This window comes from Dermochelys coriacea, chromosome 7 (genome assembly GCF_009764565.3).
Source record: "Dermochelys coriacea isolate rDerCor1 chromosome 7, rDerCor1.pri.v4, whole genome shotgun sequence".
NCBI lineage: Eukaryota > Metazoa > Chordata > Testudines > Dermochelyidae > Dermochelys > Dermochelys coriacea.
In genome coordinates, this window is record NC_050074.1 from 38886893 (window position 1) to 38911338 (window position 24446).

Genomic DNA, 24446 nt, shown 5'->3' on the forward strand with positions numbered 1-24446 from the left:
ATTTGTTAGTCTCTAAGGTGCCACAAGTACTCCTTTTCTTTTTGCGAATACAGACTAACACGGCTGCTACTCTGAAACCTGAGTTTAACTTGGCTGTCTGATAGCAACCTCAACTACCAAACTCTTATTTGGAATAGAAAATATGTAGCACTGTTTCATATCTGTGTAACAAAATTATAATCAGATTATTACATTTATCTAGCACCTATCATCTCAAAGGATACTAAAGCACAGTACAAATGACAATATACAACTATTGCTTCAACAATCACTGAAAAACAGTCATCTTTGGAGTGGAATGCAGCAGTTTGAATTTGCTTGTTAAGATTTTTTTCTGTTAACAACACAGCAACCCTACATGATAGTCTGACAGACAGCAAAGAACACCAGAGAAACTGCAGCAGCAATTTGTGTAGACAGAATGAAATTGCCCAAAATGAACGTGGCTAGGACACCAGGATTGACAAATCCCTCTTACATTACAGAAGGTGTTATAACAGGGGATCTTTTTAGGTCCTCTGTTTTGTTTCTCATCTGACAGATAACTGCTGTGACAGCACAGTTCTTCCTAACACTGTGCCAGGGTTTGGTAAGGTACTGATTCACTCAGAAGAAAGACCACCACCTAGGAGCACCTGGGCTTTCTTTGGAGGTCACCTATTAAGCTCTAACCAGGCTAGCCCTTCCTAGTTGGTGAGAACTGACAATCAGAGGACAGTCAGAGGATATAGCTACAGACTCTGCCTTACTAAAGTCCATCTATTCCTGGAATAGCATTTTTTGCTGCTGTTTAAACTAAGAAACACTGCTTCAGTCCTCTACAACAAAAATCACTGCATGTTACTCCAGTGCAACATGCTCTTTCCTGAAAACAGTGAATAAAATGACCTGGACAAGCAATCTAACTCTTCACAATGAGCAAATTGCCCTTAATAGTTTGATGGCCACATTCTGCAGTGGTGTCACAGGGCATTTTGCCTAAGAAGTGCAGATTTGGCCTTGAGCTCAGAAGAATGCAGCAGACAGGAATCCCACGGGAAAACAGCTCATTTCCTCGGTGCACCTGTGACTCCCAACAAAGAAGTAGGATGTATTTTGGGTCTATCTATGCCAATAGCGTATTAAAAGGAGTTCTAACTGAAAAGTGTTGCTTTCAGGAAAAATACAATTGGGATCTAACTCTTACCCTTCAGTGGTTTGAGGCTACATGCTCATTGGGAGCAGGGGGGTAGAAATATTTACAAATATTTGAATGGGAAGCTAAAGTATGGGACATAAAAAGTGAAAGCCTCTACCTACTGGATGACACTTATCCTCCAGAGAGGCCTATTTTCCATGGTAAAACAAGTCGTTTCAGAAGAAGCAATTGTTTTTCTTTTCATTGTTTGTTAAAATAATAATGGAAAAAAATTATGCTCACATTCTCAGCTGTTTCCTCCATTGCACATTGACAGTATATTAGGAATACTGTACAACAACAATATCTTGTATGTTACAATTATTTTAGTCATGAATAATATCTTGAATTAAAGTATGATGTCTACTGCTTTAAATGAACTTCAAAATAGGTGATTTAAAGGATTCAAAAAAATAATTGCACTGAACATGTATTAGTCAGTGTTGGCAAGGATGCTTTTACTATTTAAAAAACCAACAACAACTGATGCAAGCATTAAAGTTAGAACAACAGAGTCTCCATTTAGGAAATGGGCAATACAAACAAAGCTTGGTAGTGATGTCATTTTATTTATATACTCTCTGAGTCATAGATTCCTGAGGAAGTGGCAACTCCTACAGAACTACTGTTTAAGAGGGAGACTTCAGAGAGTTAAAAATATGTACAATTTTTTTAAAAAGGCCATGCAAACCAAACAAATCTATATAAGAGAATCCCTTTACTCTTTATTTGCACTAATTTGGGAGGGGGATGTGGCTAAAATATAAATGTAGGTTATATTTCCCGCCCCGCTGACACGTTCATTCATATTTTACCCCCAATGAATGGACACTGCTTCAACCCAGTAATCACTGAGGAAAAAAGTGAAGTAACTGGGCATCAGTGTGCAAGCTATCAAAACACAATCCAAAGGTTATTTCCACCAAGATTGAACTCATTTTGGAACTACTCAGTTCTCACATTAGGCATGTTTCCATTAGCTGAGAGCAGTTCCTGATGTGTTCCTCCACACCCACATCCAGCCCATACTGGTTTAATTTGGAAATTAGAGCAATGAGAAGCCATTCTGCACCTTCAGGCGCACCAATTAGCTTCCTGCAGCTCTGTCTACTCTTGGCAGAGATGCATGAATCAAAGTTAAATAAGACAGTTCACAAATACTAAGTCCAAGAGAAGGGGGTAGGGAAAAGGGGGAAGGAAACATTACTGACCTGGTCCGTGAGAACGAGATTGGATTTCATTCTTCTTCTTATTCTTTCTGTAGTGCCTAAAAGCGGGCAAAGTGCTTCACAAAAAATTCAAAAGACATGCCCCCATCCCCAGAGAGCTCATAATCTAAGGCCCTGATCCTGCAAAGATAAGTTAAAGTTAATCACTTAAGTTTTTGCAAGATAGGAGACTAAACAGAGACATGGCACAACTAAAGAAGAGGAAAACAGAAGGTAGAGTAAGGGAGTGTGACGGGAAGAGAAAGGATACAAATCAAGATCATACGTTTGCTTAGCAATACAGCATTATGCATGTGTTATTGGCATTTCTATTAGATTACTCAACATATTTTAATTAGGGATCTTTATTTTTAGTATTTTATTTAAAATAACAATTAAAATGCCTATCTTAGTCAAGCAGTTAGTGTTGCCACAAAGTAGAGAGCTCCACAAGAGCTATCTAGGCCAATGTCTCAGTGACTCAATGCTTAAAACAAGACAAAAAAGATTTGGAAGATTAGCCATTGTCCATGGCAAGAGGCCAAAGATTGATAATACTAAAGAAAATGGATAAAGGTGCGTTCTCCACGGAACATGATAATTTTCATTTCATAGTTGAACATGCTGCACATATGAGAAAATAAATATGAAATTCTTTTTAATGATCATGCTGAATTCCTGAAGTAAGGCAGAGAAACCCTGTACTGATTTGGAAAGATGCATCACACATGCATGTAGCACCATGGTATTTTTAAACCCTACTAAGCCTCCATAGAGATTCGGTCAGCTGCAGGAAAAATAGAGACACCTGGTATCAGAATGAGATATCTAGATTTGGTCTCCATTGATTAGGAAGATAGGGATTGCCAGACTGGATCAGACGCAAGGTCCACCCAAGTCCAGAATCCTGTCTCAAACAATGGCCAGCACCAGATGCTTCAGAAGAAGGTGCAAGAAGTCTCCTACGCAGGAAATTTCATCATCATTTGGCAGGCTTTTCCCCAAGGACAATAACATCTGCAATGAAGTTGGAAAATGTTGAAAAACAAAATAGCTGAGGATCCCATCCATGTCAAAAGATTTGGACAGAAATGATAATGGACTAGGGAAGTCTTGCAGACTATATTTCTTAGAAAGCCTGCTATTGTTTACCATCCTTCCCATGTTTCTTTAATTGCTTTCCTTGGACACTGGCTCATTATTTGTCTCTAAGCAAACTACTGCATTACCATTTTGAAAAAAATTAGGATATAGTGTAGCAAACTTTGAATCAACGGAAGGTAAGAAATAGTGTAGCAAACTTTGAATCAACGGAAGGTAAGTGAATGGCTTCTTGCACCCATGATAGAGAAATGTGTTTCTTTTTCTATATATAGAATAGAAACATCTCTTTTATATTGGCAGAATGAGAAGAAAGGTCAATTATATTTTTATTTGGAACACATTTATTTTTGAAAGAATGTGACCTATCCCTTAAAAACACACTTAAGTGTGACCTACACTTAAAACGTGGCTATATTCTGAAAAACGACTATGTAAAAAGGGCTGTGATGGACCATTGATCCATCTTTATGGATCTCAGTGATTCCATTGCAAATGTGGTCAGTTTTTTCCAGGCTCACCAACTCTGGAAATATCTCCTGGGATCTTACAGATCTTTTCATATATTATTGCCATTAACAGAGGTTCTATAACCAAATTCTGAACTCAGTTAGAATTTTCTGCCTTAGGAAATTAAAGCTAATTTACATTCTATGGATTTGATTCCTTACCACTCTCACATGCTTTGATGTGTGGTGGATGGAGCAGCAGGAAGTGCAATGGAGCTCACCGGGAAGTTGGAAATAGGGAAACTCTTCAAAGTGAAGTAGCCCTATGATTTGCTGTTTCAATGTATTGCAATGTGCAAATTGCAATTCTAGCTAAACCTAGAGTGAAGTTATTCTGTGAGGGGAAAAAAATTATGTCACAAGAGGATTCTACTATGTATGTTAAATTTTTGTTATGTCCAATCCCCCACCCCCAGCAATAATAATTATTTAAAAATTAACAGGCAAGTAGGATGGATGGGGAAGAAATATATAACATATTGCTATATTCTATTAATGGTACTTGCATCTCAGATGAAAGGTGAATATAGTCAAATTTTACACACACTTTATTTATTTAGAAAGTGCACAGTGAAAGAAGAGGAACAAGAGTGTCAAAACCAGCAAAAAGGATATGTCAGATTATAGCACTGGAGTTCACTCAGGGTCAATCCCTCCCTCCTGCATAGAGCTATGGGTAACCAGGCTCTATGCAGGCAGGAAGTTGAAACCTACCTTCCTCAGCTCACATAAGCCCATGGGCAGGGGTAGCAGCCAGAGCCCCTCTGCACCAGATGCTCTAGGGGTGAAAATTCTGTTAATGGAGTTTTGTCATTGATTTAAGTGATGCCAGGATTTCACCCTAGACCTTGGGGTCACTGGATTTGTGTGAACATAGACCCTGTGGGCCCATTCCATTGTGTTTTCTCAGGCCAGCCTATGGAAGCTGGCACGGAGAGCCTTTCCACTGTGCAAAGAGGTCCTTTTATTTGTCCCCAAGTTGTATTTGTGCCCTTATTTATTATGGCCATGTTGCCATGTGAAGGGCCCTGAGCTAGCCCATGCGGCAGATTCTCAGCTGGTTCAAGTGGTCATATCTCCACTAACTTCAGTGGAGCTATGACAGTTTTTATCAGCTGAAGATCTGCCCTGGTGGGTAAATTTCACTCCTAAAACACAGATTAGAAACACATATGGCAAGTGCATGAACAGCAGCAAACCATGAAATTGGGATTACAGCACTCAGAATTAACCTGGTGGGTGTAGGTTTAGCCATAACTTAAAATAGGTTGTGTCCAAAATGTACTCTGAAACAGAAAATATCAGGTTTCTCCTTTTCATTAATATATTATAAGACAGGATAGCATTTTGACTGTACCCAGCAAATACATCTTTGAAAGGGTGGTATCAACAAAAAATTATCTTTAATTGATGATGTCTGAAAGTGAGATCTAGGCTACAATTTTCAGATGTTAATTCTCCAAGGACCAAATTCATATCTAATGAATCTCTACGGAAGTCAGTGGAGTTACAACAGAATTAAATTTGGCCTCATATGTGTTGTGCAGATGGCACAGTTGCTCTCTAGGGTGCTGCCTGCACTGCCTTATGATCTCACTATGTTTACATTAGATGTTTTTGAAGAGGTAATAACAGCAACCTCAGAGGAAGCTACACATTCTACCACCCCAGCCAGACTGCGTAAATGTCCTAAAGGTAGTGGCAGCTGTTGGCCTGTAGAATGAAGGGATGAGTTTTGCCCTTTCATTGCCTATGAGCTCATTCCAGCAAAAATAAAATTAACCCTCCCACTCCCTGCCTGAAGTTCAAATTTCAACTTCCTCCATTTAGCAGCAACAGCAGCAGATGGGAGAGCTATGCCAAAACCATGCTGCTAGTGTGTACAAGTCAGTAACTGTACTTAGCTGCTTATACTATTTTAATATATGTTTTCATTCATGTGAATATATGTTTTCACAATTTCCCTCCTCAGTAAATGCTTAAAACATTTTAGAAGCAAAATAAGAACAATTTTCAGGGAGGGTTTTCAGGGAGAAAGAAAACAGTAAAGTTAGACACCGGAAGTTTTTCCAAGTCAAACTGGAGTGTTTTGGAACATCAGACACATCTGGGAAGCGTATGTTCAGGAAGAAGCACTGTCTACCACAGTTGTATGTTACTGAAATTACAGAGGTAAGGAAATGTCATATTAACCCTGAGTTTTAGATCTTTATACTTCAATAGTTAAAGGGATACTTACTACTAAAAATACAGTGCAACTTTATTTGGACAATCATAGTTTCAGATAATTGAGGGAATCTTCAATTTTATTAATAAAACGTGTGTGTGGGGGGACATAATCCTTTTTGGAGTTTCAGATAATCAAGTCTGCTCAATTTCAAATTAGATTTTTCCTTTTCACAATCTCTGTAACTATGAATGATATAGATGCTGGTCTCTCTATGCAAATTGCCATCATACTGACACTTCCTAGCCCAAACTCCAGTCTGCTGACAGCCAGACTACAAAAATTACAGCTCCTTCAAATGCATGAGAATCAGGGACTTATAAATAACCTGAGAATATGTATTTTGTTAGTTCATGTTCATCAAAAGACCATATTTTCCCATGCATACCAATGGAAGCTGCAATTTCCCAGCGTTACTGTCCATTAACAAACAGTCAAGATATCAGATGTGTGTGTGTGTGTGTGTGTGTGTAAGTATGACTCAATAACTTACTTTATAGCTAGATTAATAGAATATATTTTATATTACACTGGCAATAGTTAGCTGAGACATTCGCTTATGGTTATTTGAAAAAAATGTAAGTTTGCATAAGAGGAGATAACATTTTAGACATCCCATGAAGAGGGCGCTGTGTTTCATTAAAATGTCACTTATGTTCATAATTGGGTGAACTGACCCTCATGGGTGAACTGACCTTAAAAGAACTTCCCCCCAATGGTATGCCAAATGTCAGCTTAGCAGGCAAATGAACAAGTTGATCTGACTTCTACATTCAGGGACTTGGACCTTAATTAAAGGTAGAGGAAGAACACAAGTTCATTTGATAGATTGACTAATTGGATGGATTGCTTTACCTTTTCTTAAGGCTAAGAACAGAATGGTTTTATATGCAAACGAAAGAATGGTTGGAAGACAACAAACAATAATGCAGTTTTCATTTTTCCTCATGAATGAAACAATGCAAATAACCAGATTTAAGCTGTAAAAGAAGCTTAAAACATTTTTTTTGTTTTTAGTTATTTCAAGATGCAAAACAATAGATTTTTTTTTTACATTTAGAGTAGTAATACACTTGATATTTTAAAATTTTGAGTTTCATAAATTATACTTTTTCTCTGTGGTTCTCAAACTATGGTTTTGTGCTCCAGCAAGAATGAAACATTTCAGATGCCTCCAATGGAAGATTAGAATTAGGACTGTTTTGGTGTCCATGAACATGCTAGGTGTGTGGGATTTAAGAATGACAAAGCTGGAGACCACTGCCTTTATATATATAACATTACATATACACTTTTATCTAGCTAAGGACCTAACTTCAAAGCAATTTTCACTGTGTAATGGATCTTGCTATAAGCATGATAGTCCCTAATCAGGACATAAACAGAGTTTGGTCTTCACTAGGTAGGCAATGTCAAATGATGCTTTATCCACAGTGTGGAATCATGCTAAAGCTCAAGTCTTTTACAGGACTCCAAGAAAATTCTGAAGCTTTGTCTGTTCCCATCTGCACAGGCAAGACCAACTCCATATATAAGGAGAGGGGCTAGCATGTTACAACATGATCTAACACATTAAAAATGTGTAGGTGGATGTTTAGTTACCTTTTTCCCATTCCCTTAAATAACAGTGTGATTTAATTCCCATCTATAGGGGAATTTTCTTATAGCCTGAGTATTAAATACTTATAAAATGCCACAAATCATTGAAACATGAAAAATACAATGTTATTTAGGCCTATATAGACAAGTAAAATGAAAACTGGGACAAATGAAAACACCAAAGGCTATTTAAAGTGGCATATTTTATATGTAAGCTATGTTTAGAAACTGAAAAAGAAAAAAAAAGAAAGGGGATTTAAACATAACCACATTGCTCTAACAAATAGTTATCTCATGCATAGGATAAAATGAAAAGCAGGGGAAAATTACATCCACAGTAGAACTATTATTTTAGTTCAAGATAATGTCCCATTCATAGCACAGATGTAGATTATATTTGTTTATGTTTGTAAATCAAAATGTGTAAGCAATCATTAACTTGTCAAATGATGGATAGACATCACTGCAGCCTAAAGCAGGTCATCTTCCACTTCATTCATTTGGTTTTCAGACTGTTTCATCATCACTCATGTCCCAAATCTGTAATGAGAAAATAAGCGATATTTCACTCAGTATTTCAAATATGCTTTCAAAATATCTTATAAAACCACTAATCCAATTTAAGAGGAAGACGACATTTCATTTATGGACCATCCATTCTAGAGGTGACCAAATAGTATTAATGAAACTAACTGGCAGTGGAGTCCAGGTTTTTTGGATCAGTAAATCATTTGCAAATTAATCTCTTTAGTTGCACACACATTTTTGGCACTTGTACTTATTCCTATAATAGTCTGGATGAATAATTTCATTGGTTGTTTGACTATTCCTTTGGTGTTTTTGCTATTCATTAGTAGTGTATGTGGCTGGTCCACTTGATATGTTTCTGCTTGCTGTGATTGCTTGACAAATTGTTACCAGGAAAATACAAATACTGAATAATAAAGATACAATTTCAATATAAAACTTTAGGAATTTGTGATATCATCTGGAAGAATCAATGGCCACGCAAATATTTGAGAATAACCAATAGTAGGACCACAAAGAACAGCAAATTATATATACTATAATTTGTTTTTTCCCCCTCATTTTTTAAAAAGTTCTATTAACCATTCAATAATTTACTGAAAAACATATTTTATGCAGCAAGATGTAATTGTATATTTACTTTGGTTATGGGTTATGACCAAGACATATCCTGAAAACCAAACCTGGAAAACAAGGTTAACATATTCACAGAATCTCAATGGAACTGGAGTCCTAGAGGCCATACAAATTGAGGGTAAGTTCTGTATTTTCAATCAGTTGTTAGGACACAGAGTGCCGCATTTTAAAAAATGCAAAAATTTGCAATTGCACCTGTGTACATTCATGAAACATGAATTCATGCATCTGATGAAGTGAGCTGTAGCTCACGAAAGCTTATGCTCAAATAATTTGTTAGCTCTAAGGTGCCACAAGTTTTCCTTTTCTTTTTGCGAATACAGACTAACACGGCTGCTACTCTGAAACCTGTGTACATTCAGTAAGTGCACACTAGAGACATGCCTGTTCTTTCATGGAAATGCCGGTGCATTTAGCAGATTTACCACCATTTATTTTGGAGGGTCAGTGGTGGATGCCCAGACTTCATACCCATAAGTTCAAAATCTTTGCATTCTCTCTGAAAAGTTCTGGAGTTTCAAATAACAAAATGGAATAATCGAAACGGAAACCCCACAACAGAGTATGCTGTAATAGTGGAAGGTACCATAGGTCGGGCTAAGGTTTACTGTAAAGGCCACTAACTATTTGAATTTTTTTAGTTGTAAAATAAATCTGCTAAATACTAAATAACCATTCTCCTTCCCCTCCCCTGCCAAAAAAGTTGCAATTAGAGATGTGAAAAGATAAAGAACTAAGGCAGGGGTTCTCAAACTGGGGTTGGGACCCCTCCGGGGGTCACGAGTTGTCAGCCTCCACCATAAACACAGCTTTGCCTCCAGTATTTATAATGATGTTAAATATATAAAAAAGTGTTTTTAATTTATAAGGGGAGGGGGTCATACCCAGAGGCTTGCTATGTGAAAGGGGTAACCAGTGCAATAGTTTGAGAACCACTGAGCGAAGGAATAAGGAGGAAGATCCTCTCATGGATCAGTAACTGGTGAAAAGACAGAAAACACACAGTAGGAATAAATGATTAGGTTTCAGAATGGAGAGAGGTAAATAGTAGTATCCCCAGGATCTTTACTGTCACCAGTGCTGTTCAACATATTCATAAATGATCTGGAAAACGGGTAAACAGTGAGGTGCAAAATTTGCAGACAATACAGAATTACTCAAAATAGTTACGTCCAAAGCAGACTGGCAAGAGTTACAAAGGGATCTCACACAAAACTGAGTGACTGGACAACAAAATGGCACATGAATTCATTGTTGATAAATGCAAAGTAGTGCACATTGGAAAACATAATCCCAACTATGGGATCTAGCTGTTACCACTCAACAAAGAGTCTTGGAGTCATTGTGGATAGTTCTCTGAAAACATCCACTCAATGTGCAGCGGCAGTCAAAAAATTCTAACTGAATGTAGGAACCATTAGGAAAGGGATAGATAATAAAACAGACAATATCATAATGCCACTATAAATCCTTGATATGCCTCATCTTGAATACTGCATGCAGTTCTGATCACCCCATATCAAAAAAGATACATTAGAATTTGAAAAGGTACAGAGAAGGGCAACAAAGATGATTAGGGGTATGGAACAGTTCTGTATGAGGATATATTAAAAAGACTGAGTTTCTGCTTGTAAAAGACCACGACTAAGAGGGGATATGATAGAGGTCCATAAAATCGCGACTTGTGTGGAGAATGGGAATAAAGAAGTGTTATTTACTCCTTCACATAACACAAGAACCAGGAGTCACCCAATGAAATTAATAGGCAGCAGGCTTAAAGCAAACGAAAGGAAGTACTAATTCAGACAACACGCAGTCACCCTGTTTCAGAGTAGCAGCCGTGTTAGTCTGTATTCGCAAAAAGAAAAGGAGTACTTGTGGCACCTTAGAGTCACCCTGTTGAATTTGTTGTCAGGGGATATTGTGAAGGCCAAAACTATAATGGAGTTCAAAAAAAGAACTAGGTAAGTTCAAGGAGGACAGGCCATCAATGGCCATCTCTGCTCTGGGTCCCCAGCCTCTGACTGGGAGTGGACAACAGGGGATGGGATCACTCGATGATTGCCTGTTCTGTTCATTTCCTCTGAATACCTGGCACTGGCCACCATCAAAAAACAAGATAACGGGGCTGGATGTACATTGGTCTGACCCAGTGTGCCATTTCATGAAAAGTAAATTAGTTTGCAAAGAATAAGAATAATTTATACTAAAAAAAAAAAGTCCTCCCCAAATCCTTGCTTGAATGTAAGCTGTAGATTTTATATATTTCCCTGTCTGATTACCATTTACAGTGTGAGATTTAATTTAAAAGAGTTATATCAGAGAATGAATTTGTCCTACAGGAATCATCCTTAAAGTGGGATTTTATGGAATGTAGCAAGATACCTAGCAGGTGGTCCTTGGCTTTACTGACAGGCTGTCATAATTTTACCCTTAAGTGTGCTAGAAATTCGTCTAAAACTTGGACCATCGATGCATGACCCAGCTAAATGCCATAGACAGACTACCATGTCAGGTTCTTCTGACTACAAGAATAAGATTGGCACTTCCAAGCATAGGCCTGGACCTCAAAAGGTAGCCAACCATAATAGATGAATCTAGGAACTATGAGCATCACTTAGTGATCTTCTGTTCTTAGCTGTCTCTATCGAGATCAGGCCGAGGTTATCTGCCTGAAAAGCGTGTGTGTGTTGACTTTAGGCTGGCCACAAGATATTTCTCTCTTTTACATCCTGACTGATGGAAAAAACAACAAGAAGCGTAAGATGCCAACATTTATTAGACTGTAAAACTTTTCAGGGCACTGACTATCACGTATTTTTACAGTGCCTAACACAATGGGGTCCTGTTCTTGGTTGGCCTGAAGCACTACTGCAATACAAATAATAAATAAAACAACTATTTTCAGACAGACTGTAATTGCATTACATATAATTTCTATAAAATCTAATCCCTGCAAAATATGACTTTTTTAGAATTTGGATATTATGACAAAGCCCCACCAAAATCTGGACTAGTAATGTCTACACACAGCTCTCTGTAAAACACATACTTTAAATGGTAAGATTTTCTCAATTCCTAAAAGTGGTTGCAAAATGGTGGTATAAAAACCTTCTGGAAAATGCTGAAGGAACAGTTTGTTTACAAAAGGAAAAGAGTGATGAGCGACTTAGACTTTGCCAATGAAAATACAAATGTCCAATTCACCATTCAGGGTCAAGGATGTGGAAATAAATATGAAAGAATTATCTTTAAATAGAGTTTATGGTATGAATCAAACTGACAAAAGCAAGAAATTCAAAGTTCAGACTGATATTCCATCCTCAACTAACCCCACTTTGAGTTTTTCAAACTTTGTAATAGCAACAAGGACAGATTTTAACCCTCACTCTTCTGTGTGTTAAAGAAAGATACTAAACACATTTATAGATTGCACATTGGGATGAATTGAGGACAGGGTGTCCACAATTTTCTTTTAAACAAACATAGTGAAGGAAGCCAGACTAAATGCTCCAAAAGTTTTCTTTGTCCATGGAAGAAATATATCATGGTCCTATCCAGCTTCCCCTCACTGTGCTAGCAGTGTATCTCATTTCTTCTTCTGAACAGTGCAGGTGAGAACTTAAGAATGGCCACATTCAGACCAATGGTCCATTTAGCCCAGTATCCTGTCTTCCAATAGTGGCTAGTACTAGGTGCTTCAGAGGGAATGAACAAAACTGGGTAATTATTGAGTGATCCATACCCTGTTGTTCACTCCCAGCTTCTGGCAATCAAAGGTTAATAGCCACTGATGGACCTATCCTCCATTAACTTATCTCATTCTTTTTTGAATCCATTTATACTTTTGGCCTTCACAACATCCCCAGTAATGGGTTCCACAGGTTGCTTGTGAATTGTGTGAAGTAGTACTTCCTTACATTTGTTTTAAATCTGCTGCCTATTAATTTCACTGACTGACCTTGGTTCTTGTGTTATGTGAAAGGGTAAAAAACACATCCTTATTCACTGTCTCCAAGTAAGTTTGCCCTATATGCTTTCTTGACCTCTTTACTGAAAGTAGATGGTAAGGGTGCCAGTTGTACTGGAGATTTTTATGATCTGGACATATCTCCTTTAGGAAATGGACTGAAACTTCTGATTCATTTCAGACAGGCCTCTGGACAGCTGTTAGGTGGCCATCTTCCTGACCCAGGGTGGATTTTAACTGTTACTTTAGAGGTGAAAGGCTCCCTATCCCATTACCTTTCCAGTCACCTTGCTCAGCCTTAATTTTTTATTTCCTAGCTCCTCTCAGGTAAAGTTAGATACTGAATTTTCTATACTATAATTTATTTTATCTTAAATCTTCTATACAAGGTTCTACAATGTATATTTTAAAATAACCTTCAGTTTTCTTCTGTGCTACAAAATATTTGCTCAGTTAACACCACCTGCCCCCAAGTTGTGTTTTAACTAAAGAGCAGAAGAAGCGATATCTTTTGGAAATTGGTAAAAATAAAAAATAGCCAGGATCTACGATCGGACATCCTACCACTGCTTCTTAAAGAGTACAGTGGAATCTACAACTTCCCTAGAGGGTCAGGATTTTGAGTTTATCATCTCATCCTGATAAGCTGAAATACCAACTGATATTCTGTTAGGACCATAAGCTCTATGTGGCAGGGACTCTTAGTTGTATGTTTATAGAGTGCCTAGTACATGGGGCCTGAAAGCTCTACCACAATACAAATAAAAATAATCACAACTACATTTCAAAAAGAAAAGGAGTACTTGTGGCACCTTAGAGACTAACAAATTTATTAGAGCATAAGCTTTCGTGAGCTACAGCTCACTTCATCGGATGCATTTGGTGGAAAAAACAGAGGAGAGATTTATATACACACACACAGAGAACATGAAACAATGGGTTTATCATACACACTGTAAGGAGAGTGATCACTTAAGATAAGCCATCACCAGCAGCAGGGGGGGAAAGGAGGAAAACCTTTCATGGTGACAAGCAAGGTAGGCTAATTCCAGCAGTTAACAAGAATATCAGAGGAACAGTGGGGGGGGGGTGGGAGGGAGAAATACCATGGGGAAATAGAGTACTTGTGGCACCTTAGAGACTAACAAATTTATTAGAGCATAAGCTTTCGTGAGCTACAGCTCACTGTAGCTCACGAAAGCTTATGCTCTAATAAATTTGTTAGTCTCTAAGGTGCCACAAGTACTCCTTTTCTTTTTGAGAATACAGACTAACACGGCTGCTACTCTGAAACATGGGGAAATAGTTTTACTTTGTGTAATGACTCATCCATTCCCAGTCTCTATTCAAGCCTAAGTTAATTGTATCCAGTTTGCAAATTAATTCCAATTCAGCAGTCTCTCGTTGGAGTCTGTTTTTGAAGCTTTTTTGTTGAAGTATGGCCACTCTTAGGTCTGTGATCGAGTGACCAGAGAGATTGAAGTGTTCTCCAACTGGTTTTTGAATGTTATAATTCTTGACGTCTGATTTGTGTCCATTCATTCTTTTACGTAGAGACTGTCCAGTTTGGCCAATGTACATGGCAGAGGGGCATTGCTGGCACATGATGGCATATATCACATTGGTAGATGCGCAGGTGAACGAGCCTCTGATAGTGTGGCCGTCAGGAACAGTATCCCCGATACTGTCACGGCTAACCTGGTGGCTGAACTTTGTGACTTTGTCCTGACCCATAACTATTTCACATTTGGTGACAATGTATACCTTCAAATCAGCGGCACTGCGATGGGTACCCGCATGGCCCCACAGTATGCCAACATTTTTATGGCTGACTTAGAACAACGCTTCCTCAGCTCTCGTCCCCTAATGCCCCTGCTCTACTTGCGCTATATTGATGACATCTTCATCATCTGGACCCATGGAAAAGAAGCCCTTGAGGAATTCCATCATGATTTCAAAAATTTCCATCCCACCATCAACCTCAGCCTGGACCAGTCCACACAAGAGATCCACTTCCTGGATACTACGGTGCTAATAAGCGATGGTCACATAAACACCACCCTATATCGGAAACCTACTGACCGCTATTCCTACCTACATGCCTCTAGCTTTCATCCAGATCATACCACTCGATCCATTGTCTACAGCCAAGCGCTACGATATAATCGCATTTGCTCCAACCCCTCAGACAGAGACAAACACCTACAAGATCTCTATCATGCATTCCTACAACTACAATACGCACCTGCTGAAGTGAAGAAACAGATTGACAGAGCCAGAAGAGTACCCAGAAGTCACCTACTACAGGACAGGCCCAACAAAGGAAAACAACAGAACGCCATAGCCATCACCTTCAGCCCCCAACTAAAACCTCTCCAACGCATCATCAAGGATCTACACCTATCCTGAAGGACGACCATCACTCTCACAGATCTTGGAAGACAGGCCAGTCCTTGCTTACAGACAGCCCCCCAATCTGAAGCAAATACTCACCAGCAACCACATACCACACAGCAGAACCACTAACCCAGGAACCTACCCTTGCAACAAAGCCCGTTGCCAACTCTGTCCACATATCTATTCAGGGGATACCATCATAGGGCCTAATCACATCAGCCACACTATCAGAGGCTCGTTCACCTGCCGCATCTACCAATGTGATATATCCATCATGTGCCAGCAATGCCCCTCTGCCATGTACATTGGCCAAACTGGACAGTCTCTACGTAAAGAATGAAGGACCACAAATCAGACGTCAAGAATTATAACATTCAAAACCAGTTGGAGAACACTTCAATTTCTCTGGTCACTCGATCACAGACCTAAGAGTGGCCATACTTAACAAAAAAGCTTCAAAAACAGACTCCAACGAAGGACTGCCTGAATTGGAATTAATTTGCAAAACTGGATACAATTAACTTAGGCTTGAATAGAGACTGGAATGGATGAGTCATTACACAAAGTAAAACTATTTCCCCATGGTATTTCTCCCCCCACCCACCCCCCACTGTTCCTCTGATATTCTTGTTAACTGCTGGAATTAGCCTACCTTGCTTGTCACCATGAAAGGTTTTCCTCCTTTCCCCCCCCCTGCTGCTGGTGATGGCTTATCTTAAGTGATCACTTCCTTACAGTGTGTATGATAAACCCATTGTTTCATGTTTCTCGTGTGTGTGTATATAAATCTCTCCTCTGTTTTTTCCACCAAATGCATCCGATGAGTGAGCTGTAGCTCACGAAAGCTTATGCTCTAATAAATTTGTTAGTCTCTAAGGTGCCACAAGTACTCCTTTTCTTTTTGCGAATACAGACTAACACGGCTGCTACTCTGAAACTACATTTCAGTTTACTTCTGCCGTTGGGGAAAGGGCACTGTCTTCCACATGTTTTTGGCAATTAGATGCTTCAATGGAAAGCTAGAAAGTGTAAAATCTTATGACATAATAATAGAAGGACTTTGGATAGTAATATCTGGACATGTGCCCAGCTTTACATATCTACAATGCTTTAATGCAGAGTACTTTAGTAACATTTCTTATTTGTAGAATGCATCCAATTACACTCAATTAAAGAGGGTAATGTTTCCTAATTGTACTCTCTCCACAAACCATGCTCTTAGAAACCAGTGAGATGAAAGGGTGGAAAATATAAAAGAATTACATTTAAATAGATGATTACATATTTTCCTATCTAAATAAATGTCTTTTTAGAAGTTCTGAAAATGTTTGCAGAAGACCTGAATTGAGTTTTACAGATACTAAACCATTATGCAAACATCCTGGATTGAGACAGAATATATTTGAGAAGGATGGTAATCTCTCACACCCAAAAGAATAGGCTTTATATATAGCAGGGACAGATCACTTAGTCCAGAAGAATACCCTATGTCTGGATCATAGCATTACAAAATTTTGGCCAGCCCCTGGGCAGACTGTGGGAATAGCTCTTTGTGCAGGAACTAGGCAGAATTTTGTCCTTTTCTAAGGTGCTCTGCTGCTATGACTAGTCTTCTGCTTGTACCAGATATTGCGCCACCATGATTCACTACAGTATCTTTCACAGCTAGGTTTTTAAAAGAAAAAACACACCAACAAAAAGATTTGGTGGGGATTTGGTGTGGTGAGAACAATTAAGCAAATCTCAAGGCAGTTCATAATTCAAAGGTGGAACAAGCTCATCAGGCCCAGATTAGCCTCAATGTTAGGCTAGACAATTATGCAATTAGCTTCATCTTTGTAAGGAATCTGGGAAAATGAGTGGAAAGGAACATGATGTGCACATCAGGAGGAATGATGAGGCAATAATAAAGTAGCTCAACACTAAGTTAAAGCTTGCAGAGAGAAAGCACAAAAAGAAACAGTGCAAGAATCAGTCAGCATAATATGGATCTTGATCTGAATGTCGACACTTAGGCTGGTGTATATATTCTCAGTGAAAAGCTTCTAAGATGGCCACAGCCTGATTTTTGAGGGTTACAGAAGAATGGAGTGGCCCTGCTTGGGTCAAAGTTATCTCTAAGGAAACTGGACCATGTAGGGGCAAGTGGTGAACTAGAAGAGGAGAAGGATAATTTTATACAAAAATGAATAACTACATTTTAAAACCCAACTAAATGACAGCAAGCTGGAAATGCACATTAGCTGGGCATGTCAAGCTGTAATGGCAAATATCCCTCTAGAGGGAAAGCAGCACTATATTATGTTTAGACCTGAATTACATAAACATGAACCCTGACAGCAAAGTTATAAATGTCATATGCTCTTAGTTAATAGCAACAGATCTTCCCATGAAAATGTTCTTTAAGTAGATGGAAATCCAAATATTGTGAAAAAAGCAAATGAATGATTACTACCCTTTTCAAAATTCAAATTCAATGTATTTTTTTAAAATGCTAAAAGCAAACAGCTACATTCCCTTCATTGATGGGCAAGAAGAAAGGAGCTAGTTTGTTACTTTTTTAAGAGCAGCATTTTAAAAAGAGAAAAGATATAAAAGAGGAGTGCCTAAATGACTGTTACGCCTCACACCTTATGTCCAATAAAAGCTGTGAATTTGCGTTTTGTTGAGCTCCCTTTCTCCTACAGCACACCTGGGTTAATCAATCTACATGAAGCTATAGGTAATGACAAGGGAGGTAATAAAATAGGCAAATAATGAACCAGCTGTCAAACCTACCCAGTTTGTACAGATTTGAACAGATTATCTGAATGCACCTGTTACGTTCAAGTACCTACTTTATGTTTAAACTTCGCTTTAGGGATTCTTAAATTTCAAATGCAAATTAAATCTATTCAAGATTAGAGAAGCATTTCCACACTTGATTTCTTGAAATGACAAGTATTATTTTCCTGCATAACAGGAAAGGGAAAACCCCGCAATGTATTAGGTTAACTGTTCATTCATTTCTCAGTCACTGATTCAAAACAATTTCAGAACATTAAAGGGACAATAAGTACTTTTCATTTCCTTCTCACAACAAAGGTACCTGTAACTTCATTTCTGTGAGATCAGATACAAAAGTATTAGGTGGGTTTTTTGTGCGTGTACATGGGTGAAAATATGTAGTGACTTTTATCTGATGTGATTAAAATATATAGTGCAAATATATATAGCTAGTTATGGCCTTATAGGCAGAGTTGGAAGAACACAAGCCTGTCCTTACAGATTTTGTGTGCGCGCGTGCATGTGTATTACTGTAACTACTCGTGCAAATGATCAACTGAACGTCAAGTGGCTATTTCCATTCATATAATGCACTCACTGCTTAGAAAAATGTAATATGAATACATACACACACACACACATATATATACACGCAAATGTTAAGTGTACAATATGTATCATAGTATACATATATATACACACACACATTACAAACATGTTAAAGAATAAAAAAAAAACATGAACAGAATTGAACTGAATGTTAAGGCTGAAATTCAGCCTAGTATTAAATGTAATGCTTGAGTATCACATAAGAGCACACAACTCTACTCAAACTTCAAATACAACAAACCATAGGCCCTGATTCAGGAAACCATTCTCATTCAATTGTTATTATTAATCATGTTTATTATGGCAGTGCTTAAGGGCCGACCAAGAGTGGGACCCCACTATTTGTGGTAGGCACTGTATAAACACAGAGCAATAGACAGTCCCTGCCTCGAAGAGCTTACAATCTAAACGGACAAGACAGACAAAGGGCAGGAAACGGGTAGAATACACAAGCAGGGTGAACAATGTGATGGAGGCAAACATCCTATCAGTTCCATGATTTTTTTTTTCAGAGTGGGAGAGGAAGGGTGTTCGTGGGTGGGTTTATGGAAAATAGATCCTGTCAAACTAACTTGATTTTTTTGGATGAGATTATAAATTTAGTTAATAAAGGTTATAGTGTTGATGTAATATGCGTCAACTTTTGTAAAAAGAAAAGGAGTACTTGTGGCACCTTAGAGACTAACAAATTTATTAGAGCATAAGCTTTCGTGAGCTACAGCTCACTTCATCGGATGAAGTGAGCTGTAGCTCACGAAAGCTTATGCTCTAATAAATTTGTTAGTCTCTAAGGTGCCACAAGTACTCCTTTTCTTTTTGCGAATACAGACTAACACGGCTGCTACTCTGAAACCCAACTTTTGTAAAGCATTTGACTCGGCACCACAACATTTTCATTAAAAAACTAAATGATATAAAATTAACATGGCAGTCATTAAATGGATTAAAAGCTGTCTGCCTGCTAGGTCTCAAAGTGCAATTGTAAACACAGAATTATCATCAAGTGGTTATATTTCTAGTGTGGTCCCATATGGATCAGTTCTTGGCCTGACATTATTTAACCATTTTGTCAATGATCAGGAAAAAACATAAAACTGATAAGGCTTGTTGATAACACAAAAATTGAGGGAGTGGTAAATAACAAAGAGGACAGGTTACTGGTACAGGGCGATTGGGATTGCTTGGTTAGCTGGATGCAAGCAAACAATATGCATTTTAATAATCGATAAATGTAAATGTATACATGATAGAACAAAAACTGTAGGCTATATTTACAGGAAGGGGGACTCTATTCTCGGAAGTAGTAACTCTGAAAAAGATTAAGAGGTTGTGGTGGATAATCAGCTGAACATGAGCTCCCACTGCAATGCTGTAGACAAAAAGGCTAATGTGATCCTGGGATGAATAAAGAGGGGAATCTTGAGCAACAGGGATAGAAGTGGAAGACTCTCCTGTTGAAAGTCTCTGGGAAGAATAAAAGGGGTAAAAAACAAGGGTGATGTCATAATAGGACCACCTAACCAAAAAGAATAGGTTGATGAGGCTTTTTTTAAACAACTAATAAAATCATCCAAACCACAGGACTTGGTGGAGATGGGGGACTTCCATTACCCAGACATCTGTTGGAAAATCATACAGCAGGGCACAGATTATCCAGCAAGTTCTTGGAATGCATTGGAGACAACTTTTTATTACAGAAGGTGGAGAAAGTGACTAGGGGAGAGGCTGTTCTAGATTTGATTCTGATAAATAAGGAGGAACTGGCTGAGGATTTGAATGTGAAAGGCAGTCTGGCTGAAAGTGATCCAGAAATGACAGAGTTCATGCTTCTAAGGAATGGTAGGAGGGAAAGCAGCAGAATAAAGACAATGGACTTCAGGAAGGCAGACTTTAGCAAACTCAGATAATTGGTAGGTAAGATCCCATGGGAAGCAAGTCTAAGGGGGAAAAAACGTTCAGGATAGTTGGCAGTTTTTTAAAGAGATGTTTTTAAGGGCACAAGAGCAAACTACCACAATACGTAGGAAAGAGAGGAAGTATGATAAGAGACCTCCCTGACATAACCAGGAGATCTCCAACAACCTGAAATTTAAAAAAGAGTCATAGACAATGTGGAAAATAGCTCAAATTACAAAGGATGAATGTAAAAAACCCAACACAAACATGTAGTGACAAAATCAGAAAGACCAAGGTACAAAAAAGATTAAACTACCTAGGGACATAAAGGGTAACACGAAAACATTTTACAAATACATTAGAAGCAAGTGGAAGATCAAGGACAGAGTAGGGTCATTACTCAATGAGGAAGGAAAGACAATAACAGAAAATGCAGCAATGACAGAAGTGCTAAATGCCTTTTTTGTTTCCATTTTCACCAATAAGGTTAGCAGCGATCAGATGACAGAGGCTATGTCTACACTACATATGCAAAAAAACCACACACCCCCGAGCGACATAAGAGCTCGTGTGAACAGCACGATGTCAGCAGAAGAGTTTCTCCCACCAACATAGCTTCTGCTGCTCTCAAAGGTAGTTTTATTATGCGAACGGAAGAGCTCTCTCCTGTCACGATAGAGTCTTCACCAGACGCACTGCAGTGGTGCAGCTGTATTAGTACAGGTGCGCCGCTGCAGCACTGTACGTATAGACATGGCTTACTATAGAGAACATCAGTGTAAATAGGGTAGGATTTGAGACTGAAAGAGGAAAAGAACAAGTTAAGGATCACTAAGGGCTTGTCTATACTTAGAACACCGCAGCTGCTGCGTTGCTGTAGCACTTCAGAGAAGATGGTACCTATGCTGATTGCGTCTCCTATTGGCATAGATACTCCGGCTCCCCAAGAGGAGGTAGCTAGGTTGACATTGACCAAGTGCTGTCTGCATTGGTTTAACTGCATTGCTCAGGGATTTTTCACACCCCTGCATAATATAATTATACCAACATAATTTCCTAGTGTAGACCAGGCCTAGACAAGTTAGATGTCTTCAAATTGGCAGGGCTTGATAAAATGCATCCTAGAATATTTAAAGAACTGACTGAAGAGATCTCTTGAGCCATTAGTGATTATCTATGAGAACTCGTGGGGGACAGGAAAGATCCCAGTGGATTGGAAAAGAGCAAATATAGTACCTAACTATAAAAAGGGGAATAAGGACAACCCAGGGAATTATAAACCAGTTAACTATGTGTGACAAAGTTCCTCCTCTGCCTTGGTGGGTCCTGCACACCTTGGCAGATTTGCTCGCCTCAGAGGTTCATGGTAGCCCTCAGTTTGCTAGTGGCTCAAACCTGCTGTCCACTCAGCTAACCTCATCACTGGCCAGCATGGGGAAAAGGAAGGAGAACAATCCCTGCAGTCTCTGCTGGTCCAACTAGTGGGTCAGGGGACAGGCCAGGGACCTTCCCCTCTGCTCGGACCCACAGTCCAGGTCAACTCCTCCTGATTCCAACAGGGAATTAGAGGGAATGGGGAGAACCCAGGCCCGCCCTCTACTCCAGGTTCCAGCCCAGGGCCCTGTGGATCATAGCTATCTACAGTGTTTCGTGTAATACCTGGGTGACAGCTACAACTCCCTGGGCTACTTCCCCATGGCCTCCTTCCAATACCATCTTTATCCTCACCACAGGACCTTCCTCCTGATGCCAGATAGCGGTTGTACTCCTCAGACCTCAAGCAGCACACCCTCTCACTCTCAGCTCCTTGCACACACCTCACCGACTGAAGTGAAGTCCTTTTTAAACCAGGTGCCCTGATTAGCCTGCCTGTCTTAATTGGTTCCAACAAGTTCCTCATTGTTCTGGAACCACCCGTTACCTTACTCAGGGAAAAAGAACCTCCTTAATCTGGGGCTAATATAAAAGCCTTCTATCACTCTCCTGTAGCCATGTGGCCCAACCCTATCACATATTCCCCCACGCTGCTCAACACCACGGGGTTGGGCAACTTGGGATGTCAGGAAGTGTACCCGTGACAAGCCATCTGCATTGCCATGGTGGCTTCCAGCCTGGCATTGTATGATGAATTGAAAAGGTTGTAGGGACAGAAACCATCTGGTCACCCTTGTATTCTTCTCTTTATTTCGCTGCATCGACTGGAGGGGTGCATGTTTGGTCACAAGGGTAAACCATTGTCCCAACAGGTAATAACGTAGTGTTTCCATGGCCCATTTCACAGCAAGGAACTCTCTCTCACAACCACTGCATACTTCTGCTCTCTCGGAAGGAGTTTCCTGCTGAGGTAGAGGATTGGGTGTTCTTCGTCTCCGACCATCTGTGATAGGACAGCTCCCAATCCTACTTCAGATGTATCTGTCTGTAAAATGAATTCTTTGTTGAAGCGTGGGGCTATAAGCATGGGGTTACTGCAGAGGGCTGTCCATAGATCTGTGAATGTTTTCTCTGCGGCATCTGTCCACTTCACCATGTCTGGACCCGGGCTTTTATCAGGTCTGTCAAGCTACTTGCTCTGGTGGTGAAATGGGAAATAAATCACACAGTACCCCACCACACACAGGACTGCCGGGACTTGCTTTTTCCGATTCAGCTGGGGCCAATTTTGAATAGCCTCAAGTTTGTTTAGTTGTGGCTTAACCATGCCCCTTCCTACAATGTAGCCAAGGTATTTAGACTTGGCTAGCCCTATAGCACACTTGGTGGGGTTGGCTGTGAGGCCAGCCCGTCTTACTGTGTCCAGTACTGCTTCCACCTTTTCCAAGTGGGTCTCCTAGTCGGGGGGGGGGGGGTGAATAATCACATCATCCAGGTACGCAGTTGCATAACTGGTATGGGGCCGCAGGAGCTTGTCCATAAGACACTGGAAGGTGGCAGGTGCCCCATGCAGTCCAAAAGGAAGAACAGCATATTGAAACAGACCCTCTGGTGTAGAGAATGCCATCTTTTCTTTCGCATCTTTGGCAAGGGGAATCTGCCAGTATCCCTTTGTTAAATCAAGGGTGGTCAAAAATCAAGCATTGCCCAGGTGGTCAACTAACTCATCAATGCAGGACATGGGGTATGCACCAAATTTGGATATCTCGTTCAGCCAGCGAAAGTCATTACAAAACCTAGTGGTGCCATCGGATTTGGGCACCAACACAATCAGGCTCGACCATTGACTGTGTGACTCTTCAATGACTCCCAGTTCCAACATCCTTTTTACCTCTGCATTGACCTCCTCCCTTTTTGCTGGTGGGACCCGGTAGGGCCTTAAAGTTACCTTTGCCCCAGGGTCTGTGATAATGTGGTGATATGCTTTGGTGGTCTGGCCTGGTTTGGTTGAAAATACATCCTGGTACCGGCTGATCATCTCAATTACTGCCTCCTTCTGGTTTGATGTCAGATCAGGGGATATCCTGATCTGCTCATGTAGGTTATTTCCCTGGATCAGGGCCTCTTGGGCCACTACACATGCCTCTCGCTGGTGCCAAGGTTTCAAGAGGTTAATGTGATAAATCTGTTCCTGTTTCCGGCATCCTGGCTGCCGCACCCTGTAGGTTACTTCCCCCACAGGTTCAACCACCTCATATGGCCCCTGCCACTGGGCCAAAAGCTTGCTTTCTGCCGTGGGAACCAACACCATCATCTGATCCCTTGGTTGAACTTTTGGACTTTTGCCTGGCAATTGTAATGGGTTAGCTGGGAATCCTGCGCCTTTTCCAAATGTTCCCATACAATAGGGGTGATCTGGGCTATCCGGTCTCGCATCTGCAATACACAT

At 39.7% G+C, this 24446-nt stretch overlaps 1 protein-coding gene across 7 annotated transcripts in view; it reads right to left on the reverse strand.

Moving 5' to 3' along the window:
- Nucleotides 1-7141: 7141 nt before the first annotated feature.
- The window catches only part of ATG7 (autophagy related 7), a 267326-nt gene continuing 250021 nt past the window's right edge, over nucleotides 7142-24446 (reverse strand). For 5 of the 7 annotated variants that reach the window (XM_043519113.1, XM_043519104.1, XM_038408830.2 and 2 more), the window contains one exon: nucleotides 7142-8361. In XM_043519113.1, the coding sequence (XP_043375048.1) occupies nucleotides 8329-8361 (33 nt within the window). In that variant the 3' untranslated portion in view covers nucleotides 7142-8328. The remainder of the gene's footprint in view (nucleotides 8362-24446) is intronic. The other 2 variants (XM_038408827.2, XM_038408826.2) reach the window with 1 other exon arrangement.